General features: G+C 42.7%; 1 protein-coding gene across 2 annotated transcripts in view; it reads right to left on the bottom strand.

Annotated features, from left to right (window-relative positions):
• Positions 1-24,841, bottom strand: part of DGKI (diacylglycerol kinase iota) — a 309,310-nt gene that overhangs the window by 49,007 nt on the left and 235,462 nt on the right. For both annotated transcript variants that reach the window (XM_065403383.1, XM_065403389.1), the window contains 6 exons: positions 20,328-20,407; positions 18,250-18,294; positions 11,953-12,022; positions 10,140-10,180; positions 8,454-8,581; positions 7,890-8,015 (listed from right to left, as the gene is read on the bottom strand). In XM_065403383.1, the coding sequence (XP_065259455.1) occupies positions 7,890-8,015; positions 8,454-8,581; positions 10,140-10,180; positions 11,953-12,022; positions 18,250-18,294; positions 20,328-20,407 (490 nt within the window). The remainder of the gene's footprint in view (positions 1-7,889; positions 8,016-8,453; positions 8,582-10,139; positions 10,181-11,952; positions 12,023-18,249; positions 18,295-20,327; positions 20,408-24,841) is intronic.

The following is a 24,841-nucleotide window of genomic DNA, read 5'->3' as shown; positions in this document are numbered from 1 at the left end:
CAGTGCTTTAACGTCGCTGCCTCTTTTGCCTCCCCCATCGATGGCCCTGCTGCTACGGCAGGGCCGCCAACCGGAGGGGGGGGGGGGAGGGTCAGCGACGTTAAAGCACTGTCATGGCAAAGGACCCTCCTACGTCGCTGCCCCTTCCCTCTCGGCGGCCCTGCCAGTAGGGACGGGGGAGGCAAAAGGGGGCAAAAAGGGCAACGACGTTAAAGCGCTGCCGTGGCACTTTAACATCATTGCCCCTTTTGCCCCTCCCCTGGCTGCCGATGGGACGGGGGGGAAAGGGGCAGTTGCCCCAGGGCTGGCGATTTAAAAGGGCCCAGGGCTTCCAGCTGCTGCCACCACTACCGTGGCAGCCACTGGAGCCCCGAGCCCTTTTAAATCACCGCCGGAGCCCCAGGCAGCAGGGGCCAGGCAGCGCGGATGGGCTGGCTGGGGGAGGCTGACCCCCAGCCCTGCCCCTTCCACCCAAGGCCCTGCCCCTTCCGGGGGCTGGAGACAGCCCCGTACCAGTAAGAATTTAATATTACTTTCACCCCGGCTTAGAAGTAGGGATGGTGGGAAATATTATATTTCACAGTATACAGAATACACTGTATTTCCATCATATACTGAAGGGCCAGAAACACAGATAGTCTTGTCAGATCCAGCAGCTTTCATTACAACCCCTTAGGACCTCAGTCCCTAAACAGCAGGAGGCAGAAGACCTAATTCCAGAGGAAAAAAACAAACATAATTTGTCTAGCAATCTTTTATGCAAATAGGTTTGTGTCTATGCAAATGAAAAAGACACTTTAATTTCCTTTTTAACCACATTTATTAACAGAAGAAGAGGTGGCACAAGACTGATTTAAAGTTCAGTTATTGCTGGAAAAGGACTGTCAAAATGATGATGCGGGGCTCCATATATACTGGGTCTCAATTACTTTCATGGAAATTTTACTCTGTTAAGTCAAAAAAATGATTTCTCTAAATGCCAGTCCTGATTAGATAAGTCAAGACCCTGGCACTGTACTGACAGGTGATGCCAAAGGCTCACCCATTTCTAGGGCACAAGTGATTAACTTGAGTGCTTTCTGCAGCATCTGTGATATCTTTCTGCTCATTTCACAGACTCAAGTCACTCACTAGGGACAAAGGGCCAGTAAAAGCTCCTAAAAGTTTATACTGGCTGATGCCTCAGAACCCCTGCTGGGCAGAGCTCTCTTGTATCCAATAAGGTATACCATGACGTACATCACTGGTGGTTGTTGCCACAGTCTGTGTTGCGAGAATGAATTTGTGCCGTGGCATTTTCTGTTTTCTCAGTTCTACGTCGCCAGAAGGCAATACCATGATCTTCATGCACCCAGTGCTCACTACAAGACAGCAGGAGGATGGCTGAGCTAACTCTGAGCCTTTCAGAATCCTGAGTTCTGACTGGTTATTCCTGTCGTGTCTTCCTCAAAACTGGCCTGTAAGTGAGTGACCAAAGCAGTCCAGACACATTTGTTATCATGCCTCTTTTGAGGTAGAATTCTGGATCAACACATTTATCATGTGCTTTCCCCACTGACCTTGGGGTAAGCTTTGTAAATAGTAGCAGAAGCAACAGGCATTTTTTCCAGGAAATTTTTACAAGAATTGGACACTGAAATCAGCATCACAGAGTATCAGACACAGATAGCTGCAGCAGCTGCCATGAAGAAACTCCTGAAATCCTATGGGCTGCAGCCTCCTGAGAAGCAGCACAACAAGCTGAGAGGGAGTCCAGAAACCATACTTCTTTGTGCAGTCAAAGTGCAAAGAGACCGAGTTTCCCTGAGGAGTGGTCCCTTTTATCCAGAGACATCTACCTGCAGTATGAGGATTGTTCTTATACATAGTTTACTGTACAGGGGGAAAATACTTTATATTATATATATATCTCTATCTCTTTAGTGAAATGAGTACACAAGAAAACATCAGATTGATTCTGGCAACTTCTACCAAGGCTTTGATTTTGCAAACATAGGGATCACAATGGAAGAATAGATTATTTTATACCATTGTATTTAGCCAAATATTCAACAATTCTTGTAAAGCCTTGCTATTATTTCTCAGTCTATAAGCCTTCTTAGAAGGTATACAGTGAAACTTCTGAAATTCCATTCATGTAGTGCTGGGACTGTCTCTGATTTCCGTTGTTTCACGGTACATAAAACTATCCAAGAAAAATAAGGCCAGGCAGAATTCTGCTTCCGAGTAGAACTACCTTCAGAATGGAGACCCAAGAAAACCAACTGTGTTTGAATGCAGTGGAGAATACACCAATACACCTTTTAATCTCTCTCCCTTCCCCTCCTTGGTCATCTTGGGAAAGATGCTAAAATGTAAGCCTTCCTCATATGCCACATTAGGGTAATGAAAGTGGTCCCTTACAAGCTATCTTCTTAAGAGTGGAGGGCAATGCAAGAGAAAGAAAGAGAAGACCAACAGATGGAAAAAGAGGATGAAGTAGAAGGGATGAGCAGAGAGAGAGGGAGGGAAGGAGGGAGAAATTCCATTTCATCATGCTGTTGCTCTTAAATTACATTTTACAAGAGAAAGTATATGTGGGTGAGTGGGTGACAGGTTGAATTTGTGTGTGTCACCCTCCAAACGTGATTGGGTTGAAAGCCGTGACTACACTCACAAATACATGTCTATGATCTTAAACAGGCCTGGAAAATTGGTTTCTAGGGGTGAGTAAACTGCTTGGATAAAATAAGAATATCCCACTCAATCCTCAAATTTGCACCCAGAGCTTAAACAGAATCTGAACCAAACAAACCTTTTAGTGTGTGGTGCTGAAATACTACCAGACAAACTATTTGGATGTATTTGGGAACGAGTTTTATGACATTTCATGCTCAGTTTTCCAAAAGTAAGAAGCATAGTGAAGCATCTGAAGTTTTAAATGCTTATCCAAAGCAAACCTCTGGACCTCCTCAGTTGCACTCATCACTAGCAGCTTGCACCACACATTTTCAAACTGCACATGGCCTCTTTACATTTTCATAATCCTGTCACTGCATGAACATTTCTCTCCCTTTTCACATCTAAACTCACTTCCCTGATGCTTCTCTCACCTTGTGCTACACACAATTTTCTTTTAAAAAAATCTTTGTAACATCTGTACTGCCACTCTGATTTCCTCAGAAATGATCCAATTCCTTTGGTTGTGATAAAGCACTTGACCTCCAGCCTCCTTTTTCTCCCCCCTCGGGAACTCTATTATTGCCTCATAAAGGAGTGGCTGGTGATATTACTGGCTAATTAATGTCCACTTATTGTGAAGTGTTGCTGCCATCTTCAAGCCCCTGTAGGCATTTTTCTTCTTCTGTATAACTTAACCAGATGGTGTGCTGGCCAACCTTCTCCCACCCTTCACGAGCCATGCACTTTACTCAGATAACACATCTAACAGCTCTGGACACACAATGCCATTACAGCTGGGTAGATGTTAGACATGTTGCTATTACTCTTTCCAGGGGACTGAAGATGAAGGAGTTTGGTTTAGAGGTTCTTTCATTCAGCGTATTGCCAACCTCCATCAAGTACTGGTTACAGTTCACAGCTTCCCTTTTCAACACTGTCTTTTTTTTCCTCACATGCAGCAGCTAATATGGCAGGGGTGGCCAAACTATGACTCGGCTCTTTTACAGTTAAAGTGCGGCTCACGGAGCCCCCCACACCTCTTTCCCATTCTCCACCTACCAGACTGGGGAGAGGGGCAGGGGAAGCTCGGGGCTTCAGCCCTGCAGTGGGGAGGGGGATGTCTCAGAGATTCAGCCCTGTGGGAGGCGCCTGCCGGGGCTTGGGCCTTCAGCAGGAGTGGGGCAGAAGCCCCGAGCCCTGGCAGGTGCACCCGGCTCTAGAACTTCTGAAAATTACTGTATGCGGCTCGGAGAGTCAGTGGGTTTGGCCATCCCTGGAATAGGGTAACCATCCTGTGGCCTGAAGGTTTAAGTAAATAGCCATGAATGTTCCCTGATGACAGACCAGCAGGTAATGCTCTAATGACACAGCAGATACTTTGAATCCATTCCTCACATTGCTCTGCTGCCAGAGAACAAGCACATCGCCTCTGCATTCCACAGACGGTCTTCATGGACCCACAGAGGCACAGGTTTCAGGAGAGCATGCCGAAATCCAGCTCTTACTAATGACAACTGGCAGCTCAGAGGTGGTTTTGGAGTTAGGAGGTGGGGATGAAGTGACATCCCTTGTTTTGATAGTCTCCCACATCCTATCATATGTCCAGCCAAGGACTGCTAAGAAGCATTTGATCAGATGAAAAGCAATTACTTCAAAGAGACAGCTTATGTGCTTAAAATTAAGCACCTAATTATGTGCTTTGCCAGACTGAGGCCAGTGTTCAGCACATTGCAGGATCAAGCCCACTCCCCATCCTTCCACCCCATAGGCAGAGCATTTCTCCAGCTCAGCTCTCTCAACAGAACATAGAGTTTATTCATTCAGAAAACCCTTTTTCAAATGTAACTTCAGGAAGAATTTTAGCAAGCCAGAACACAACTACCCAAAGAGGAAAATGTACAGAATACAGGGGATACCTCGTGTCTTGCATGAAGTTCCATCAGATCTTTTAATAGCTACAAGTGATCAGAGGCCATGTTTTACATCTCATCAGCAATACGGTACAACACCTCCAGCTACACAGCACAATATCCCTTAGCACCATACTAGGGCATTGGTCCAGCACTCGCTCTGGAGGAGGAAAGAGTGCCTTCAGCTGATTCACCAGTGCCATTTTCTGCAGTGCTCTGGGTTTCCTTGGAGGTCTCTTTTTCAAGCACTGACCTGGGCAGACTTGTCTTAGATCATGAGAGCAGACCACAGCCAGGAGGAGTATGGCTGACGGCTGTTTGGAGTGTCCATATACCACCCTTTAAAATGCTGTCAGCCTTTTTGAAAATGCAGGGACAGTTGAAAAGACAAGATATGTAAACAAAGAGATGCCTTAAGTCTCTCCAATCCGAATGAAAAGATCTACAGAGAGAGAATCTGAAAATAATTACAGTGCTTGGCACTGATCCTACTCTTAAGCCCTAGGAGGGAAAGAGATTTGATTTTAATGGTTCCTAGGCAGGGGTCTTTGTTAGAGAAAATTAATTACCCTTTTGTTTTTAATTAAGTGAGCTTCACGTGAGTTTATTTTCAGATGGCATCTGATTAATGATATTTCAAGTTTTTCCCCTGCTCCCTTTCTCCCTACCCCTTGATATGGAAGAGCTGTCTGTGGCCAATGCTTAGGAGTAGAAAGGACTGATCGCTAAAACCTTAGCACAGTAACCGGGAGGGGAGTCAGGCTCATTTTACGGCTGGTGAACACAGGCCCAGAGAGTTTAAGACCAAAATTGTCAAAAGTGCCCACTAATTTGGGGGTCCTGCAGACAACAGTCGTCCTTCACTACACAATCCTGATTTCTCGCTACAACAGCTCCATCCTGTACACTGAATAAAGCAGGGGAAATTGTATGTGACCATGTAATGTAATTCCAGGTTCTGGAGAGAGGGTTCTCTAGTGGTTACGGAACCTTCTGACCCTGTAACCCTAGCCTATCTCTGGCCCACTCTGCTCTTATCCACCCACCCAGGCTCCTTCTTCCTTTCCCCTTCTATTCCTATCTAGCCCCACACATTGGCTCCTTCCCCGCCCATTCTGCTCCTATCCATCATCTCCATCCTTTTGCTCCTGCTCCCTCCCTCTCTGTGCCAATATACTCTCCCACCCACTACCAGCTCCTAACCCCTGACTCCTCTGCTCCACCCCCTTCCAGTTCCTGAAACGTGATCCCCCTGCTTCCACCATTTCTCACTCATCTGCTTTCTAGCCTTCTCCTCCTCACTGCCTGGATGTAAGCAGCAGAAGCATTCAGAGCACAGGACAGTCTCCCGGCTCTAAGTTCTTTATGCCTGGTATTGCAATGCCCCTACTCCCACCAGGAGTAGCAATCACAGGAAAAGTCCTGCTCTGCATCCCTGCATTGAAGCATGCTCAGTATGGCCAGAATCTTCAGATAATGTAGCTGCCAGACTCTAACAAGTCTCTACTGAGCATGTATGAAAATTTTCCAGAGGTTTATAAGGTGGCCATATTTGAGTGAATTTTCATGGAAATGGCAAAAGGCACATCTCTGGAACCAGGCTGACTAAATTTCAAGTCCCTGATCCAAAGCTAGAGCGTCTCAATGAAACAGTTGTAAGATTTTCAGTAAAAACAGGCAAAACAAAGTACTTTCCCCTAATCTTCCCCATTCTCGGAAACAGCTGAACTGTTTTAGTTGAAACTTTCAAAAAAAAATTAATTTGAGGCAGACTCTTGTTATGGAAAATTCCAGCCCAAACAGTTAAACTTTGACAAAGTTCTAAGCCACTGAACACAGGGTTCTATAATTGGAAGTATCGGGTAACCTTAACGATAGGCAGCACGACCAGCTGTACCTGCAATAAATGAATCCCTCTGAAAAACACCATTGTTGTATCTATGCAAATGTTTCTTTACACATCACTTTAAACAAAATCTGTCCTCACAGCAGTCAGAACATTTTCCCCACCTAATTACCTTTATTCCACTTGGCCAGGGTTTACATTACATCATTCTAATTTCTTTCTGCTTCACATGCCCCAAGTTTAAGGCCCTACATTCTGGCCTGGGGAAAGCTGCAGACTCTCCCAAGCTGTTTAGGTTTCCCTCTGCAATATTCACAGTCCCTATCATTCTGGGGAGCACAAGATCAAGGCCAAGAACTGAACCAAAATCTTCCCCATGACAGGGCAGAGTACTAACCAATGGACACTGTGGCAGTCCCTTTTCACATGTACACATATAATTGATCTAAGGGACAGGAATTAACTAAAAGTCAGGCTATAACAAGGTCAGTGTGATCTGTATATATAATTGCTCTTTCCTCAGGCAGACCTGGCGTTTCTCCCCCCTCTCCTCTTCCCCCCCCCCCCCCCCCCCCGACTGCAAGTAACTGGAAATGTAAAGGAGAATTGATGTAAATCAATCTAAATCAGTTGCTATAGTAAAAAGGTGAGAATTCCAGAACTAACAAAGGAATTCAGCAAGCCTCCTCCCATTTAAGTTTCAATGGGAGTTGTGTGTCTAAATCCCTTCATTAGTGTTTGAAAAATCTCAACCAACAGGAACAAGCAGCTGGGCTCCACTTCTGAAAAAAGTGGAGAGGGTGGGGAAAATGAAAGATACATGCACACGCAAATACACACCTTTTATGTAATGAGCGTCAATTAAGTCTGGGGTGTAGCCTAAAGAATCATCTCATTGACTCTCCCCAAATCCTTAAACTGGCCCTGAACATCATGGTATGATCATGGTGGATAGGAAGCTGTTACATTGTGGAAGTGGGACAGCAAAAAGTTGTCTAACAGGCCTGCCCCAAAATGCTAACCTTGGCTCTGATCCCTTGGAAGCTGTGGCCTATATTTTCAAAATGACTAGTGATTTGGCGAGCCTCCATTTTGGGGTGATCAACCTGGCGCACCTTAAAGGGGGCTTTTTTCAGAGGTTGAGCATTCAGCTTGTTCTGAAAACCAGGACCCTTTAAGGTGCCTCCAGTTTTGCAGCCCAAAATTTGACATATCCAAAATCACTACTCACTTTTGGAAATCTGGACCAATGTTTTTAAGACTATGGAAGACTGAAAGCTGGAGAAAGAAAGGAAAGGAAAAGCAACAGACAGAGAAAGAGGATGAACCAGAAGGAAGAAGTGGGGGGAAAAAAGAGAGATTCCATTTCATCCTGTCACTGTAACCCACTACATTTTAAAAGACCAATTAAAAGTTGTCAGTCCTGATGGTGACGGTGCAGCATCAAGCAGAGAAATGCAGAGGGCTCTTACTGCAGCATGTGTGTCTGGCTGGCGTCCTTTTGTTTGTCAGGTACCTCGTAGTGCGGGGAAATTTTGCCAAGGCCACTGTCACTCAGCATCCGCTTTCGGACTGCAGGGTTCCACCGATCCGATATTCTAAAAACACAAGGAAGAAAGAGAAAGAGATGAATTCCACAGAGACTGCTTTTCACTCTCCAGTTTGAAGCTCCCTTATACTCATTCATTTGCAGTACTTTTCTAGCTGGATTAACCCTACATAGCTCATTGGGAGAAGTGAGTGTGGGGTTTACTTCAGTGTGAGCATATATTGAGCCATCAACAGGACAAGGGGAAATGGAGACACTTCATTGTAACTCCTAGGTTCACAGGTCAATTTAAGACTCCATGTACCAGTATCTGAACCTAAGCCCCATAGAGAAAGAGTTTGTAATTTGATCAATGGATCTGTTTACCCAACTCCTTACTTTAATATCTGCCTTTTCCTCTTCCTACTGTCGGAGTGCAGGAAGGGAAGAGCCCACTCCTGGAAAAGCTGCAAAGGCCAGAGCCCAGCCTGGGAAAGGAAGTACTTACCCAGAGGCCTGCTCCACTACCAGATCAGGCATTCCCGGCGGCGTCCCCACCTGCTGTGATATCACCAGCTCTGGGTCCAGGATAAAAATCTCGTCCTGAGAAATTTCCGTCACAAAGTGCAAATGTTCCTTTTAGAATGAGACAGAGAGTCAATAATGAGTCACCAGCAATCTGTCAGGAGGCCAAACTGGCTATTAGAAAGCTAGGTGAAAATTGGCCCATCCTGCAGGATTTCCCCCTCCATCTGCAGCAAGTATCAATTCCGTAACAATGCTTACAAGGCTGGTTCCACCTTGTCTCCATTGGTCTCTATTCTATGTTCCACCAACAACTGAGCAACACCTCCCAATAGACAACTGAAAGATCTACAGAGACTGCTGACACTGACATTTGTGGCTAGACACTCCTGCCAGTGTTCAGGATTGAGGGCTGCCCGGAAAGCCAGAACTGACCTTCCTTGGCACAGAAGAACATTTCAGAGCTTGGTGGGACTCTCCCAAGCCATTTTATTTCTTCTGTGCCTAGTTAGTTAGTTAGTTAGTGGGGGGTTGCATCTCCATTATCACTGTCCCTCTCCTTCCAATTCCTTGGAGACATAGAAGACGGTTCAGAAATCCCCACCCCTTTACCATTCTGGGAAGTTCAATGTGAGTGTGAGGGAGAGTAAATCTGCAATCCTGTGCTCAGTGGAAAGATCATGGATCCTCGCTTTCAACCCCAAAGAGATGGGGGAGGAGGGAGAGAGCAAACCAAAGGGCATTTATAGCTTCATAACGAAAGCTGTGCAAAACTCAGTAGGATCACATCCCTAGAGGTTCAAGCCAACATTTTACTTCACTCTGCTTGTAAGTTTCAGGTTCTCCAAACTTTAAAGTAAAACCTCATCCAAGCAGACACCTGGCTATTTGTCAAATTAGCAACTTGTGTAAAGACATCTCTTCTCAGGTGATTCACAGCAATTGAAGCTGGGACCTCTGGTCTACAAGCATGATCCTCTACTGCACAAGCTACAGGACCATCTCCATTAACTTGGAGACAGTAGCAGACTCAGGAGACTTTTTCACATGGTCCAGAAGAGGAACAAAGACACACCTGCCCAGTGTGTTACAGTTGCATGATTGTGATGCAAAACCATTAACTGGCCCAACCTGATTAAAAACTAAGTCCAGGGTCATAAATTATTCTCACACTCAATTTGGAAATAAAACCTGAAACCAGTGGAGTTTGATAATTGTTTTCTGTTTCTTTATGCGCATTTTATACAGCTCTAATCATAATTCGCCATTTATAACATCGTAAGTTCCACAGCTATCCAATGTCATACACAGAAGATTAGGTTTTCAGGTTTGTTATAAACAGCAGAAGATAAACTGATAAATATTCTGTTTGCACACATATGTCCTTAGAAATAGAGGATAAAGAAGAAGAATGGAGAAAACTATTTTAACATCAAATTGCTTGTAGATAGAAGGGCAGATCTTCAGTGGGTATAAATTGTCACTAACTTCAGTAGAGCTATGTCAATTTACACCAGCTGAGGATCTGGCCCAAAATATATTTCAGTTTTTCATGAGGCATCAGCAGAACTTTAAGACACACAGGAACAAATACAGATAATTCATTTTAAGCTGTATCTGACAATGCTTTAAAAAGATCTATAGAAACAGTAAATGGATGGAAATTTACCTGAGATCTGTCAATGCGGTAAAAACGATCAGCAGAAGTTGCTGCAAGAAAGGGAAACAGCAGAGCTGTGTTAAAGAAAGAGCTCTGAGCAAAACTGAATCTACAGTGTAGATTGGACTAAATTCAGCCCTTGAGTAAAGACAACTAGAGGAGTCATGCCAGCTTTTCATGAGGACTAATGTGGAGATTTTAAAGGCAGAGTTTAACAAAACAAAGGTCACGGTACTTTATCAAAAAATCCAATCACAAAAAATATCACACACATGAAGTGAACTTTAAGGCTCACTGTGAAGTTTAATATATTTTATAATAATAATATCACAGCTTTTATATAGTGTTTTTCATCAGTAGATCTCAAAACACTCTACAAAGGAGGCAAGTAAAAGTCTATCCCTGCGTTGTTAATAGTGCTCAGCAGATACTGCTAAACAATTTATTTGTTCTGACCATATTCATATCTGCTCTTGTTTCCCCCCACTTTCTGCTAACATTTCCAGCAAATGATTTTATTGGCAGGAATGTTCTTTAAAACAGCAAATTTTAGGAAAATAATGCAAAAGTATGGAAAGTGAATTTCAGATTTGTAATAAGAGACAATCATACCAGAAACCTAATACAAAGAGTTGCCTTTCATTCAGGGAACAAAAAAAAACAACATATGATTTATGTGTCCAACCATATCAGCTCAATTTTTTATATCAAATAAATCAAATGCTTGTGAACAAGCTGCAGATCAAATAATTGGCTAATAATTTTGAATTGAAAATAAATTCAAGAAAATTGCAGTCTGTTCATGGCAAAGGTGAAGAGAAAAAAGTTCTATTTATGAAAGCAGCTTAGATTATTAAAACTGAAAGCATTTGAACTGTCTACATTGTTTTTCACCATCTGTGCTATCTGTTTACCTTATGCATGGCACTTACTTTGGGCAACGAAACTACAGACTTGACAGTTTCACTTTGGGGTTTTTATGCAGTAGCATTTTGCTGCTGTGTTTTAATTTTCAACATTGCAGAGGAAAGTTGAAATCCAAAAAGACCAAAAATGAACCAAAACCAACAACAACAACAACAACACTTGTCTTCAAAGGCAATTTCAAAGGCCTGCTATAAACAGATGCAGCCATACTGGGGGCAAAGTACGGCCAGGATCAACATACTGTTTTAGGGTGACCAGATGTCCCGATTTTATAGGGACAGTCCTGATATTTGTGGCTTTTTCTTATATAGGTGCCAATTACCCCCTACCCCGTCCCGATTTTTCACACTTGCTATCTGGTCACCCTATGCTGTATCTTTCAAAAAGAACAGCCGGTGAGGGGGGTGCATCTACACAGCCCATGGCAGCGAGCCTCCTAGCCCAGCTCGACAGACTTGGGCTTGCTCTACCATACTAAAAACAGCTGCGTAGGTGTTTCAGCTTGGGCTGGAGTTCGGCTCTGAAGCCTAGGGATGGCAGTGGGCTTTGGAGCCCGATCTGCAACTTAAAAGCACTGTCTACACAGATATTTTTAGCGCTGTAGTCTGTGGACCTGGGCTGGGAAACTCGCTGCAGTGGGTTGCCACAGGCTATGTTGATCTAAGTGCTGCTGGCCACAGCAGGCACACTAGTCAGCCAGGCCTCTAGCCACACACAAGAGAAAGGTCTTGCTCTGATTCTGAGAAGGAAAGAAGAGGCACCCTTCTCCTTCTTACCTGCCTAGCACAGCAAAGGGCAGCACCTGGCCTTTACGCTCAGAGTTTTGGAAATACTAGTCTCTCAATGTGTATCAATGACAAGACCTGATCATAGCACCAGAGGAAGATACACTTACCATCTAGGAAGCACCATCTAGGAGAGAGCCTCTGAACAGAAAGTACTCGTGGGAAGGAACCTTCCTGATCCTGGGTGTGGGGGAGGGAAAGAACATTTAAAAAAAACCTCTTGTCTAAAACTGTATTATTTACCCATTTATTTTTCTTTGCTGACTTTACCCTAAAGGTAAAAGTTAATTAGCCTAGTCCCACTTTCTAGCTGTCAGTTCTTATGTGCAAACCCATCTTCTTTGCCAACACCAGTCATATCCTTTGGTACCCATTCCCTTCAGCTCAGAAGTCTCAAAAGCCCAGTATCAAAGCTAACTAAGTCATCTACTATGTCACATGGGAATTACTCATTTACGGTGGTGGAGACGATGATGAATATTGAGATGGGAGGGGTCTAAAAACAGACACTGGAGACAAACAAACATGTCAGTAAGGCTATGTCTACACTGCAAAAATAGGTGTGTTCTTAATCAGGTTAGCTAACATGGGTTAAAATAGCAGTGAAGACACAGCAACTCAGCTTTTAACTCAGGTTCGGAGTTTGAGTGAAATCTTGCAGGGCAGCCTGGGGTTGAACTCAAGTGCTAATCTGAATTAAAACCCAAATTATCTTGTTTTCACTGCTATTTTAACCCCAGTTAGATAACGCAGGTTAATACCATACTTTATTTTTTGCAGTGTAGACATGCCATTATACGCCTGTCTTCACCCTGATCACAATGCTTGTACGTTGTGTCCTTGTCCCGTTCCCTCCATCTATCTTCATATTTCTAGTCTGTCTGCTCATTAGGTTAGGGACTGTCTTCCTCTGTGTTTGGAAACATTAGCACTTTTGGGTGCCACTGTCATTTGAACAAATAACAATAATCCACTAACACAACCATCCTTCTGGCTGAAGAGAGATGCCTCTCGAAGCCTGGCAACACCACTACTAGAACTGCCCAGAGGAGAATTACTAAGGAGAAATATGAGGCTTCCCCTGCACACAACAGCACCAAAGAGCTGAACATACTGGTCCTGCAGCACTCTCAGTTTCATCTGAACTGGGGAGCAAAGAACCCAGACTCTGATCCACTATATGGTGCTGTCTTGTGCTGCCACTAGACCAACAGGCCAGCTGATTGCAACACTGTGCTGAATGATTTACCAGCGTAGGAGATGACTCGGTCCAATTGGTCATAAGTGAACACCCAAAACTTCTGTACATTTAGGGCCAAATTCTGCTCTGATTTACATCTACAGCAGAGATGTCCAGTAGGGTTGCATGGAGTGTAAATCAGAGCTGAATCTGGCCCTGAATTAGAATGCACAACGAATAAGGACAACAGACTATGGTGGGTATGCACCAGGGTGCAGGGAATGGGGATCAATAACAGCACAAAGGGGAGGAAAGGCTCCATTTGAGAAAACATTGTTTTACATGGACACCACAGCATGATAATCATTTTATTTCGTTTCAATTATTTTTTGTTTAAAGATCTAGCACCACAAAGCGAGTTAGAGAGTCACAGACTATAAAGCCTGGAGGGACCATTATGATGTTCTAGTCTGACCTGCAAAACAGCCCATGGAATTCCACCTAGCAATTCTTGCATCAAACATCTAACTTCTATTGAAGCTAGAGCAGCGGTTTCCAAACTTTTCAGGAAGACCACCCACCAGCTGCATCTTGTCTTTTTTTATGACCCACTCAGGGTCCAAATTTGTGGGCTCAAAATCAGGCCAGTGTCCTTCTCCTCCTCTGCCACTGCTACCTCCTTCTCCTTGCCCTGCCAAAGGGGTACTGACCTCTCACAGAAGCACCTTCCACCCTACTCCGGGCCCAGTGCGAGGAAAGGCGCTGGAGTGGGGATAGGAGAGTGAGCACACCCCACACTCACCCCATAGTGGCAGCTCCTGTCCCACGTGGCTGGGCTCAGCTTCTGGCTCCGGGCATTGCCACCTGGTGCATGAGATCATAGCGCCACTCAGGTGTGGCCCAGCCACCACTCTGTCATGATGGAGGGGCAGCTGGGCCAAATTTGAGTGAGTGGCACTGTAACCCTGCATGCCAGGTTGCAATGTCCAGAGGAGGGAGTTAGGCCCAGCCCCACGGGACAGGAGCTGCTGCTGCAGGGTGAGTGTGGGGCAGGCTCACTCTCCACCCCCACCCAAGACCTCATCTCCACATTGGGCCCAACCCATCTCCAACCTTCCCACGACCCACCATTTGAGAAACACTGAACTAGAATATATTTTTTTAGAAAGACAACCTTGATTTGAAGACTTCAGATGATGGAGAATATATCGTACCTCTAGGTAAAGGTAATTACCAGTGATTAATTACCTTCACTGTTGAAAATGTGCAGCTTATATGGAGGAGGAGAAGGAGGCTGCTTAATACACAAGAGGGAAACTGTATTAGGTATAGAAGGTAACATAATGGACGGTTTCCCTTTATTGTGCACAAATAACACATTTGGAGCTTCAATACAGATACTGTCAAGTACTTTGTTTATTTAATAGCTCTTAATTTTTGTGGATTTACTCATCAATATTTGTATCATTTAGAAACGTGGAAATAACATTTATTCCCCTGTGGATAGTTTTGTTTTTCTGCTTTGCAAATGATTATTTGTTTTCCAACTATCTGAGATATTTCTAAGGTGTCTGAAGAAACCAAAGAATCTAGGGGGAAGGGAAATGGTGTTTCATCTCTCCATTCCCCTAGATTGCAGAGATGTGCAAATCAGGATGCTCAAGAATTTGTTGGTTTGTTTGTAAATTCCTAGGGAAAATCTCTGAGTGAGGTTGTACTTTCAGCTAAACTCTAGATAAATGAAACTTCTGGTTGATCAAATCACAAGTCACATCTCCATATGTTAGTGTGTATCATGCACTGCTTCTTCATTTATCTAAAGGTATTAGATGCTTCCTCAACACTTGGAGATGTAATAGGGTTATTCCAGTACTGTACGCATACACACATTCCTGGCTTCCCCGTTATTCTTGGTCAGCAGAGTGCTTGCACTCTCTAGGCATTGTTTACAATAAGCTGTTCCCATGATTAGTGTTTAATGTTTTGATGGACTGTGTCTTTTGTTTCTCAGCCAGGTGGATGCATATTAGTTTGGCACGAGGCAACTGCAAGTTGTTAACAACTTTCCTTGGCAGCCTACCAGCTTTTGTAAGATTCATCTTATTAGCTTCTGCCTCTGGGCTTGATTTGTTCCATCTATTATTGGCTTCCTTTCCTGACTATCCATGAGGAAAAAGCAAAGGCTGCTCCAGACAACTTATACAATGTTTCAGTGCACTCAAAGATTTGGCACTTTGCTAGCGTCCCAGCAGCAAACTTTTGCCTGAGTTGCTACAGGTTTACAGTTTTCACTTGATGAAAAACTTCTTACAAATATTACCCATACCCACCTCTACTCCACAAAATGTAAAGTTGTCTCAATTCACTCCCAAACTTGCATTTTACTGGAGTCTCTAAGTCCTGCATTCCTTTATTGCCAGTGCTTATCTGTCCTTCCCTCCTTTTGTCTTTGGTCACCATATATTTCCTTTCTTGCATCCACTGCCCTATGTTTGAATACAACTGTACACTTAAGTCCTTAAAGAGATATCAGGAGAAGGAAAGCAGAAAATCCCCACTCTGCTTATGCGCATACTTATGCGATGACTTGGCTTAGTGGTCTACACATCAGGTCTGAAACACGTGGAAACATGTAAAGCTCCCTGGAACCTGACATCTGTGGCTAGCAGGACTGACTCAACTCTTATCCTGAGTGCCTCGCAAGTAATTGGAAATAGGGATAACAGTAACCATCTTTCTTCCATCTCAGCTTGTAGGAGAAATAGTATGCTTAGTTTATAGAGTTTGTTTGTGTGAGTGAGTGGATGTGCTGTGTGTCTAGAACTTACTGAGGGAAACTATGGCCTAGAGGATTTTTTTGGATTTACTAATGTGTGTGTGTGTGTGTGTGTGTATATATACTACTACGTACCCTTTTATTTGACAATAGGGTGAGGACTAGAGTAAAAGAAGCAGGGGATGAAAATGAGGAAGAATCTGAGGTTATTGATGTATATCAGAAGGGTAGATGGTATGAGGAGGAACTGAAGCAGACATGGGGTCAGATCCCTGGAACCTATCAGAAGATGCAGTGGAAAGGATAACATTGCCAGGTGGAAACTCAAATCAGAAATCTGAATGTGCTTCCTCAATTACTTCACTGAGGGCAGGCCTGCCTCAGTAGCTAAACCTGGATGGGCAGGTATCACTCATATGAATATGCATTAAACATATCCGAGGAACAAACAATGAAAAAAAAATCTAGCAGCAATTTTTGAATTTGCAGCGAGCTCACTGATAGAGTTTATGCTGACTCTCCTCATTTCCAACTGCAGAGGAGGCCCAAGAGAGAAATGTAAATGTTTATAAGATTTAAAAGTGCCTGTGAAACCTTATTAGTGAGATATGAAGACAATGCTATCAGCTGAAGCACTTTACTCCTGCTCTTGCCCTGATTTCTCTTCCTTTCCATAATTTATAGTTGGTTGCCAACAAAATGTGGAACAGCCCCCAAATTAATCTAACAAGACAGTTTGTAGCAAGAACCCACTGAGAATACACAGATGCCTGAACAATCAAGGATAAACAAGCACAGAAGACAAAACATAAAGGCAGTGCCATTCAAAATGAAACATCATAAAGTATTGATTGAGGTTTCAAGCTGACTTGCACTTCCAGATCCAGTTAGGTGATTCATTTATACAGAGCAGATAACTACAGGGGTTAGAGCTATCTCAGTGCTGTAGGGAGGATGATCTCTGACATTTCACACTTTGGCTACTCTAGTTTGTGCCTGCATATACATACACACTTAGTCCAGCATTTTACGTCCAGCTGTTCCTTTGTGTGAAGCAGCCAGCAGCCAGTTAGGGTAATTCTGGATATGGACTCTTCTATAATGAGCTGAGTGGAATAATTCTCACCATTTTATTGTCTAATGTATAATGCTCTTATGCTCAATAGTTGGAAGTGGCTGACACAAATATCAACAGTATGATGTTGAAATTGGAAGGGGAACAACGGAACCAACAAACACCCATTCAAAAAAGAAATTTCAAAATCATTTTTTTCCAAATGTACATTTTCTATTAGTATCTACCAGGGCTCAGGGCATATGTTGGGGATTATGTCTAACTGGAGTCTATGTCACCCAACTAATCACTGATCCTCAAAAAATAATCTGTTCCTAAACCATAATGCTCTCGTAACTACAATGTACTTGAGTGCTTTCTGTGACGTACTTAATACCCTCAGTTCCTACTGATTTCAATGGGAGTTGGAGACATTAAACCCAAGGATGCTCAGCATCTTGCAGGTTTGAGCCGTATGGTTTGGATTCTATCACAGTAAATCTTTACTATACCATTAGTAATCCATTGCCAATGACAAATTAGTGCAGGAGACAATAAAGTCAATCTCAGGTGGGCAGTCCCACTGATATATTCTATTCAAATCCCTGTTTTCAATTTTAAGGTGGTACAGCGGACAGAATGATTAATTTTAAGCGAGCATTTCCTAATATAGAACCAGATAAAATACCCCAGGCACAGTATCCCAGTTTTCGCATATGACAACGTAGTTAAGAAATACATAACTGGCCTTCTAAGTTGCAAATACAAATGGAAACCATGCTACACAGCATTCTGTTTTATGTGCAAAAGAAAGATTTGCACGCACAATTTAGACAACCAGCTTCTAAAATGTATCTGTGTGAATTAATTTAAAGCTGGGATAGATGCACATTCTGATCTGTGTGGTGCACAGTGGTTATAAATGTTCCAGGGTTGCTGTTTTTAATCTCACTGACATACTGTGTTATTTCAGGCTACTGGCTGTGTGAAATATTATATTATTGTTCCATTTATCAGAAAAAGTGAGAGTATCTATTCAGGTTTAGCCATTTGTCCTACAGGACAAACTCTTCAAAACACTAATTTGAGAAAAAATGCAATGGTGTTGCAGTACAACCTACATTACGATGTTGTGCCAACCCAAAATAATTTTGAGAACAGTTCTACAATCCATGGTTTGCTACATAAGGGGCTGCGTTGTGAGGATACAGAAACTCATCTCAAACTTTGGGATACCTGGCAATTTAAGGGTAATCTAAGATAACACACTCTATTCAAAGTCTGGCTTCATATACAGGGAATGTAATCTGAATTCAAACATCAATCAATTCCTTGCTGAGACGAACCTTTCTCTATATCTTAAAGAATTAAAACAAGAAGTGCTCTTCATATTTTACCTGGTAGTGAACTCTCTGCGTAGTAGAAGTTACCGACTGCAGGTCCTAATGTAAGAATAAAAGAAATGACAATGGCAATGAATCCAAAACCAATTTACAAACTCCACACAAGAGATGCCCACACTAACTCCACCCAATTTATTTATTTAGCATGTGCAACTCCACCCAAGAACAGGGTAAAAAACACAAAAGAATTTTGCAACTATTTATTCACATTTTTTAGACTATTAGCTTTCATCATGTTTGCAACTCTTTTGTGCTCACTTCCAATAAGCATTCTAGCAAAAAACTCTACTGGCTGCAGCGCTCGCTCACTCAGAGGATCTGAAGTTAATACTGAGGATATTTCTGGAAAGCAAATTTTGCATTTTGAACTGTTTGGCCCAGAAACCCAATTCTTAGAGCCATGTGAGGGTACAAAATTTGTATCTGCATCTGATCTGCGATCCGCAAACATAGATATTTGCATCCGCGGATATAAGAACTTCTAAGAACTACCATATGTTCATCCTAAGAGGGAACAATGACATACCAAGTGACCTGTATCCCCCTATTACAACAGCTCAAATGTAGAATATTCACAACAAACTGTGAGCCCTGCCAAGATAGCAAGTGTGGGTATGAGGGGGAGTCATTGTACACTTAGTGGGGCTTCCACTTCCCAGCCTGTGAGTAAGTAGGTGGGGAGTGGGTGAGCCTTGGCCCCAGTCCATCTCCTCCCACAATGTGCTAACCAGTGGAACTCAGCCAGCATAAGCAAGGGAAGTTAAACCCAGTAAAGGGCTGCAGTAACATAGTTCCCGCACAAACTGGAGCCAGAGATAACTCAGAGTCAGAATTCCTTTCCAGGTCTCTTCCATGCTGAGTGAAGCTACTTTCCATCCTTTACCCAGGGCTTTGAGCACATGATGAATGTAGGCCATAATTTATAATCTGATGGGAAATGTCCTCCAAATCCTCTCACTGCATCATCACTCCCAAACCTGTCTCTATATTAAGATACAGCACACTTCTGTTTTGTAGTCCTGACATGTTGTTTGCATTGTAAGAGCTCCATTTGCTGATGTACATCCTAGCCAAAATTTTAAAAATAAATCCTAATATTAGGCTCCTAAATCTGCATTTAACTATCTAAATAAGTAGCTTCATTTTCAAAAGGGCTGAGCACTATAGCAGCTGCAACTGGCTTCAAGGGGAGTGGTGGGATGCTTAGCACTTTGGGCCACCACCTCTGGTGCCCTCAGTATGGACCTGGGAGCCTAAATCTGACCTTTGTTTTTGAAGATCTTGGACAAAAATAATAGAGACTGATAAAAAACACCTACCAGAAAGTAAAAATAAAGTAACAGCTGTTACATCTCATTAATGAGAGTCCATTACCTTGGTTCCTAAATATATGTATATTTTAAATTATTTTGAGTGTTGCTTACTGGAGCATTTGGAGATTCTGTCTTCGAGACAGAATGTAATGTTTAATCAGCTCTTAGGAGACAATTTGTCAATAGAGAAAGTGCAGCACTTTTATTAACTACATGGCCCCTCAGAGTCAACACAGGCTTCTGGAAATACCTAGTTCATACTTGGCATGCTCATAGCTTTACCACAGATATGAGCAGAGTCACTTCCATACAGATATTACACCATTTGCATAGTCAGCTCCATTTATCTATCCTTACATGATATCTATCCTTACATGAATAATCAGGATCTTCCTAATCCTAACTACTACTTTTCATTGAAGGACCCACATTATTTTTGCAAGATTCATGGGGTGGCTGTTCTGATCAAATTCCAGCATCAGTAAATACAGTCCACCTACTACCTTTCATTCCTTTCTTTGCTTTAAATTGATAGAGTATTCTTTCTCTTGCTTCCTGTCCTCCAAATATTGTGCAGTACTGTTCATGAATATATAATAGCTCCCATGTCCCACCCTCGAGAAGTTTCAGTTTCAGGGGCGAGCAAAGTGAAGCATTTCTTATACATTGTGTCTATAGCTATCGTTCTGTAACACACTCAGACTTGAGAAAAGTATGTCATAAATCAATAAGTAATAACTGAAATTCTCACTGACTCACCTCTTGTAGCCGGTCAATGTACATACGACAGGCCTCCAAGTCACAATCTCCTCGTATAACTATAATTCCCAGAGGTATGGCTGGGGGCAGCAAAAAGAACCCTTTAATTAAAATCTCTCTTTTTCAAATGTTAAACAAATATTCTCAGTGCATTTTCCTTTTATTCCCCAATAAGATTTTACTATCTAATTTTTAACACCCACCTAGAAACCTGACCCTATTTTCCCTTATCCATTTTACCATTTTGTATTTATCAAATCAGCTGTTTTTCTGTGTTGCTAATACTGCAGGTGCTAATATGGCTACAGTGTGTTTACATCCTTCTTTGTCTGCCAACATTATCAATTATGTTGACACAGCAAAAGGAATAGAATCCCAGCAAAGGAGTTATTGGTGTTGAGTGTTTTGTTATGCATTGCAAAAAGCCGTGATTATTTTTTGAAATGAGACTCTGGAGCACTTTTAAAACAATTTAAAGTCAATGAAAAACAAATAACCTTGGAAGCCTAAAAGTTACATCTATTGTCTAACCATTTTTCTTCCACTTACCTCTGACTCTCTCTTTTAAAAAAAAAAAAAAAAATCTGTTTTGGAGCTGTGCACATTGATATGAAATTTTAGGGCTGTTTATTATCTCCAGCCTGGGCATGCTGATTTATTAATTTAGGTCTATGACTGATGTTGATTTTATATTTCTGCATTTTATTTATTTTAGCAGAAAAACAACTGAAGCATTTGTATCAGAAAGAAAAATTGGCAACAGTTGCATGGACTTTGTGATGAGATACAAGGGGGAAAAATGAGGTCAAATTTTGAGATGGCCAGTCTTGACCGCTGATCCTCTAAAATAGACATTAAGCATTCAGAAGTTATGGCCCACCAGATTATAACTAGAGAGGGTAGAAAATGTTCTGTCAAAACATTTTTCAATGAAAAATGGCTTTTTGACAAAAAAGAAATGTGTTCACACCTTCCCTTGCCCCCCAAAAATCCACTTTTGCAGAAAAAATATTCACATTTTTGTTAAAAACCCGAAAACACAAAATGTTGTCCCTGGTCCTGGAGGCATCACTTTTAATGGCAGCAGGGAAGTTCAGTCCCTGTAGCTACTCTATTCTTGGACCCTTCAATGAGCCTGCAAATGAGGGTGCTCACTTGCTTTAGTAGCATCTAACAAGTAGGAGAAGGGAGACTCGGAAGTACTCGTATTTCTAAAATGGACTCATTTAATAATGTCTTCCCTCTCCCTAGACAGGCTTTAACCAAACAGAGCAGCAGCAACTGGGGAAGCAGCAAAGAAATAGCAGGAAGAGATCAGAATATTCATAGGAAATATTCCAGGAGAGGATGAGATCCTTATCGTCATAAACAATTTAGTTGCTTGGATAACAAGGAGTCATGTAAAGTTACTGACAACAGTAGGGTAAATTGAAAAACTAACTGTGCTGCAACAGCAGATGCTCTTGTAATTCAAAAGGATTTGATTAAGAGGGACCTTGGGATGTTTGCCTCCTGAGGAGCTCTTCGTTCTGATAAGTGAAGGAAACAGACAATGACGAGATAATGAGGAGAGTCTTTTCATGGTTCATATTCCCCTGGCCCACTGAGGCAGGCTAGAGAAGTTTAGCAATCTCAGGCATGGAAGGAAGAGTTCTGCAGCGTTCAAGCTCTGCACAGGGCCTACTGGCCAACACAGACCAGAGCCGTGGCATTAACACCATATCCAGCACTAATGATTATGAGCCTAAGAAAAAAGTAGGATGTTCTGCTCGGTGGCGGGGGTTGAGAAAAGAAGAATGGGTATGTGGGAGGAAGGTAGCTGAGACCAGTAAGGAAGGAAGAGAATCTCTCACATTCCTTCTGAAGTAATGAAAAAACACATTTCCTTCTAGCAATCTCCCACTCACCCACATCTTAATTCTTACAAATGCCAGAAAGGAAGGATTCCAACGCTGATCCCTAAGACCTTTCATTACCAAGAAGAGTTGGTGTGGAGAGCCTATAGAAGAACAGTGCCAATTGTTATGTGCTTTTTATTTGTTTAGATACTCTGGGGTACAGACTAATTCTCTTGGCTCAGTATTTATTATTGCTTAACCTGCCCTGAAAGGAGAACTGCAAGCACGTTGATGAATGTATTTAATGGCTGTTTAGTTTCAATTCTGTAGGCCCCTCTACAGTCCCTGCTGAAATGGTATTTTGTAATGTTTTACAGAAGTAATCAGTGAATCACAACCAGGGCCGGCTCTAGGATTTTTGCCGCCCAAAGCAAAAACAATTTTGGCCGCCCCCCCCCCCCTCGTTTTTTAATTACCCCACCCCCGGCCCCGCCTCAACTCCGCCCCTTCCCTGCCTCCTCCCCCCAGGCTTGAGAGCCTGCGAGGGAGGGGGAGAAGCGGCGCCCGCGCCGCGGCCACTCAGAGTGTCCCCCTCCCTCCCAGGTTTGAGAGCCTGGGAGGGAGGGGGAGACTCTGAGTGGCTGCAGCGCGGGCGCCGCTGCTCTCAAGCCTGGGAGGGAGGGGGAGCAGCGGCGCGCAAAACAGCTGTTTCGCGCGCCGCGGCCGCTCGGGATCTCCCCCTTCCTCCCAGGTTTGAGAGCCTGGCAGCAGCAGCGGAGGTGAGCTAGGGCGGCTGGGGCACATTTTTAGGGGCGGCATTCTGGCGCCGGCCATGCTGCCCCTAAAAATGTGCCACCCCAAGCACCAGCTTGTTTTGCTGGTGCCTAGAGCCGGCCCTGAACACAACAGGTATCACTATGCCTCCAATAGCAACAATGCACAAGGGGACTGTGTAATTGGGTCCTACATTTTCCTTTTTTTTTTTATTTCTTTTTTATTAACCCCCTCCATTGACTAAGGAATTTATGTGCCTAACTGGGACCAAAGGCTTGTCCTACTGAGACAATGCAACTAACCAAGGATTGAAGTTGTTAATGAATAACAGTAAAAGTTCCTCATGACTCAGAGAGGAGGGACTTTAGAAAGTCTGGAATTTTAAGGAAATCCATAAATCTGAGATGTAAGTGCTAATATGCAAGAGACAGTTCAGCTATGAAATTTCCTGAAGTTGAGTTATTTGCATGGATGGAAGAAAAGCACAGTGTGCCTTTCAATCTTCACAGGTGGGAGAAAGAACATTCATTAAATTATGTCCCATATATTAATTTTAACAGGGTATTGATGAAAGAATTTTATAAAAATCATAGTTAGGTGATTCCACCCATGAAATGATGAGAGTGACATTTACAATGGGTTTGTATAAGTGCCCTAGCTCTTCTGTATGAATCCTGGGCTAGTGTGACCAAAAACTGAAATGTTAATTGCTTATTTTATCAGATAATAGTAAGTACTTTCAATGTATATGTCAGTGTTCGTCCAAAAATCTCAAAGTACTTTACACCGGTTGGCAAGAAAATCATTGTTTGCTGAACGATACCAATAAGTGGTAGCTAGGATATTGTAGTTATTGCCAATTCTAAATATAAGGAAATATTGTGATATCTCAGATAACATGGGATGGTACCATTTGATATATGGTGACCACTGTATGTGTTGTTATCCCCATTTTTCAGGTGGAGTGTGGGAGAGGGAATAGACACAACTGTAGATTAGAGATTTGTTCATGACCACACAGCGAGTGATAGATTAGAGAAAGTACAGAAGATTTCCAGATTCCCAGTTCCTTGATCTAATCACCAGACTACGCTGCTTCCCAGTACAGATAACTATGTGCATGGCAGAGCAATGAGGAGGGAGATACAAATAAATTGCTTGGGAAGATCACCAAAGAGATCCTTTAAAGGGAAATCAGTTTCCTAAAACAAGAAGGGACAACCTGAATTTTATAGCTTAAAAGGAAATTAAAATCAGCTAAACACGGAAGAGAATTCTCTTCAAAACTGGAGCTGGATGGAAAATTTTATCAACAACAATCTCCACACACACTCCTCATTTCTCAACCAGTTCCACTCAGAGCAAGTATATGGACCCAATGTCACCCCACACTGAGGGTACGTCAAGACAGCAAAACACAAAAGAAAAAACAAGCCATAGCAATGAGTCTCAGAGAACAGGTAAACTAACTTCAGGTCATGGTGTTCATGCTGCAAAGCTAAAAATAGCAGTGTAAAGGCAGAGGTCAGACTGCAGCCTGGGCTCCAAGACCCTTCTTCCTTGCCTGCTTTTGATACCCTGTACCCCCATCTTCACTATATTTTGTATAAAGTATGCCTTGTGAGATATTACTTGAAAAACTCATAATCTGCTGAACATCATTGTACTGTTATGACGTGTGTAACAATACTACATGTGAAACTATGAGATTTTACTGTGTAATGTGCTATAGTTCTGGAGAATGCCCACAGACTAATTCCTCAGAAACATACCAAAGAACTGAGCACAGGTATTAAGAAATTGTTAACTGCTTAATCAGAGATTCACTATCAGGGGAGTTGTAAACAGGAAATTTACAATTCACCTGAAAGACGTTTGCAAGCTCACATATGCTATGGAACT

The sequence above is a fragment of the Emys orbicularis genome, chromosome 1, assembly GCF_028017835.1.
Source record: "Emys orbicularis isolate rEmyOrb1 chromosome 1, rEmyOrb1.hap1, whole genome shotgun sequence".
Lineage (NCBI taxonomy): Eukaryota > Metazoa > Chordata > Testudines > Emydidae > Emys > Emys orbicularis.
This window is presented reverse-complemented; position numbering and strand designations above follow the sequence as displayed.